The sequence below is a fragment of the Orycteropus afer genome, unplaced genomic scaffold, assembly GCF_000298275.1.
Source record: "Orycteropus afer afer isolate SDZICR_OR568_19922 unplaced genomic scaffold, OryAfe1.0 scaffold06822, whole genome shotgun sequence".
Lineage (NCBI taxonomy): Eukaryota > Metazoa > Chordata > Mammalia > Tubulidentata > Orycteropodidae > Orycteropus > Orycteropus afer.
Window position 1 is genome coordinate 2,349 of NW_006928409.1, and position 3,630 is coordinate 5,978.

The 3,630-nt window shown below is 49.3% G+C and overlaps 1 protein-coding gene across 1 annotated transcript; it reads left to right on the forward strand.

Moving 5' to 3' along the window:
- Positions 1–218: 218 nt before the first annotated feature.
- On the forward strand, positions 219–3,408 carry LOC103213552 (pyroglutamyl-peptidase 1; the record flags this gene model as incomplete). The annotated part of the gene is made up of 2 exons (XM_007959299.1): positions 219–335; positions 3,172–3,408. Coding segments are annotated over 2 exons (354 nt in total), but the record flags the coding sequence as incomplete, so codon positions are not given.
- Positions 3,409–3,630: the final 222 nt, after the last annotated feature.

Below are 3,630 nucleotides of genomic sequence, written 5' to 3' on the forward strand. Positions count from 1 at the left end.
TTGAGAGACTTGTCCAAGTTCACACAGCCAGTCAGTTAGCAGAGCCAGGTTTAAGCCCAGGGAGGCCACAATCTTGGCCTAGTTAGAGGCAAGTGGGTGCTGACTGTGCAGATAGAGGAGCCCACTGGGTTCTGGGATGGGCTGGTTTGTCTTCAGGAAGTGTGTTATCCCCCCAGCCTGACCCAGTGCCACGACGCTCCCTCTGCTCTCCCTTCCAGGAGCTGGAGAAACTGGGCCTCGGGGACAGTGTGGACCTCCATGTATATGAGATTCCCGTTGAGTACAAGACAGTACAGAGGCTCATCCCTGCCCTGTGGGAGAAGCACAGTCCACAGGTGAGTGGCCAGCCCTTGGTGCAATTTTCTGTTAGTTACCCCTCAGGGAGGGCATCTCTGACCATGCTCTCTAAGAAAGTCACTCATCTCCCCACCCCCTTATCCTGCCTTGCTGTTGGCATGGTGGCGGTGGTGGTAGGTTCTGTCAGGTCAGTTCCAATTCACAATGACCCTAAGTCCAACAGAACGAAATGGTGCCCGGTGCTGTGCCATCCTCAAAATCAGTGCTGTGTTTAAGCCCATGGTTGCAACCACTGTGTCAGTCCGTCTCATTGAGGGTCTTCCTCTTTTTCACTGACCCCTCTACTTTACTGAGCATGATGTCCTTCTCTGGGCACTGGGCCCTTCTGTTAGCATGACCAAAGCATGTGAGACAGAGTGCCGTCCTCACTTCTACGGAGTGTTCCGGCTGTCCTTCGTTTAAGACGGATTTGTTCGCTCTTCTGGCTGTCTATGGTATTAGTCGGTGGTCTTCCCTGGCATCATAATGCAGAGGCATCAGTTCTTCTCTGGTCTGTGTGGAGTTAAGGTTGAGCGTCAGCTTGGTTGACCGTGGTTTTGAACACTCAGCAGCTGGATGTAGTTATTCCCCACGATGAAGCTGTGATCACCTCTGTGGTGGAATCTACTGCGAGTAGCTAACTAGTTGTCTTTGGGGTGTGGCCTAGTCCCTGTATATAAGAAGCTTTGAGGAAGGTCTCTAGCATCTTGGCATGTTTGAATCCTGCATTTGGCCAAGTTTTCCAACTCCAGTCCCAGGACTTGAACGAGTGGACTGCCATGTTGCCTGCCATTCTTGGGACCACGCCATTATACCTGTTGATCTAGGGTTCATCAACCTCAGCAGCCAGCAGCTGCATGAGTCAGAAACCTCTAGCTGAACAAGAGGCAGAGCTGAAGCCCAAGGCTGAGGGGCCTTTACCCAGCCCCAAGAGCCATCACCCTGAATTCAGACTCCTTGCCTCCTAAAGTGTAAGAGAATAAGTTTCTGTTTGTTACAGCCATCCACCTGTGGTATTTCTGTTAGAGCAGCACCAGAGAACCAAGACAGTCTTCCTTCTTCATTGTCCAGCTTTTGCATGCGTTTGAGGCTAATGAAAATACCATGGCTTGGGTCAGATATACCTTAGTCCTCAAAATGACATCTTTGCTTTTAACACTTTAAAGAGGTTTTTGCAGCAGGTTTGCCCAGTGCAGTAGTCCTTTGATTTCTTGGCTGCTAATTCCATGGACCACCACTTGTCTGTCGGTTTGTTGGACTGTGGTGGCTTGCATGTTGCTGTGATGCTGCAGGTTATGCCACTGGTATATCAGGTACCAGCACGGTCACCCATGATGGTCAGGTCTCAGCAGAGCTTCTAGACTAAGACAGACCAGGCAAAGGCATTTGGCTATGTGGATCATAACAAATTACAAATAACATTGTGAAGAATGGAAATTCCAGAACACTTACTTGTTCTCATGAGGAGTCTGTACAGAGACCAGGAGGCAATCATTCAAACAGAACAAGGGGAGAGTGTACATCAGGGCTGTACCCTTTCACCACACTTATTCAATCTGTGTGTTGGGCACATAATCTGAGACACTCGTCTATATGAAAAAGGACGTGGCATCAGCATTGGAGGAAGACTCATTAACAACCTGCAATATGCAGACGACACCACCTTGTTTGCTGAAAGTGGAGAAGACTTGAAGCACTTACTGATGAAGATCAAAGACCACAGCCTTCAGTATGGATTACACTTCAACATAAAGAAACCAGAAATCCTCACAACTGGACCACAACATCATGACAAATGGAGAAAAGATTGAAGTTGTCAGGGATTTCACTTTCCTTGGATCCATAGTCAACATCTGTTTTGGTTCTCCAGCGCTACTCTTAACAGAAAACACCACAAGTGGATCCTTTCACACACAGGGATTTATTCTCTTACAGTTTAGGCGGCTAGAAGTCCGAGTTCAAAGTGCCAGGCTCTAGGGGTTGGGTGAAGGCCCCTTGACCTTGGGCCCACTGAAACTGGAAGTGTCTTTTAACTCAAGCAGCTGCTGGCTGTGAGGCTGACAAACACAAGGTCAACAAGTAAAATGGTGCAGTCCCAAGATTATCAAGCCACATGGCAGGCCACTGAGATGAAGACTCGGCCAAATGCAGGATCCAGATGTGCCAAAAGCTCAGAGACCTTTCTCGATGCTTCTCCTTATAGACTGGAAGCAGAATACACCCCTAAGGCTACTCAGCTGCTGGCAGTAGATTCCACCATGGAGTTGATGACCAGTCTCATCATGGGGAATAACTACATCCAGCTGCCCAGCCACTCAAAACGAGGTCCAGCCAAGTTGACACACAGCCTTAACTACCACAACTGCCCATGGAAGCAGCAGTCAGGAAATCAGATGACATATTGCACTGGGCAAATCTGCTGCAAAAGGTACCTCTTTAAAGTGTTAAAGAGCCAAGATGTCGCTTTGAAGATTGAGGTGGACCTGACCCAAGCCATGGTAGTTTCAAACACCTCATATGCGTGAGAAAGGCGGACAGTGAATAAGGGACACCAAAGGAGAGTTGATGCCTGTGAATTGTGGTGTTGGCGAAGAACACTGAACGTACCGTGGGCTGCCAGAAGAATGAACAAACCTGCCCTAGAAGAAGAACAGCCAGAGTGCTCTGGCCATTCTCACTTCTAAGGAATAAGAGCAACTGCAGGGTCTATTCTAGTAGCAAGAGGTCTGAAACAGTGTACCTCCAAGCAGAGCCCAGTGAAGATGCCACCCTCTCCTTGGCCCAGGGTCACTCTATGCAAGGCAACTGTGTTAAGTTCTGCCCCTCTGTCTGCAGCTGGTGGTACACGTGGGGGTGTCAGGCATGGCAACCACAGTCACACTGGAGAAGTGTGGGCACAACAAGGGCTACAAGGGGCTGGACAACTGCCACTTCTGCCCTGGCTCCCAGTGCTGTGTGGAGGATGGACCTGAAAGCATTGACTCCATCATCGACATGGATGCAGTGTGCAAGAAAGTCACCACACTGGGCCTGGACGTCTCAGTGACCATCTCACAGGATGCTGGCAGGTAAGGCCATGGGGCTCTGTGGGGTGGGCATGAGCGTTTGTTTCCCCTTCCATCAGCCACGCCTGGTATCAGACAGACCACGTGTGCTAACCTGGGCTGCTTTGGGCCAAGAACTCACTGTATGTAAGGCACAGAGCCAACGATATATACAAGTATCCCCCACTTTTAAAAAGTTCACTTTATGCCACTTCACTTTTACGAATGATCTACATTGTTGTTATGTGCC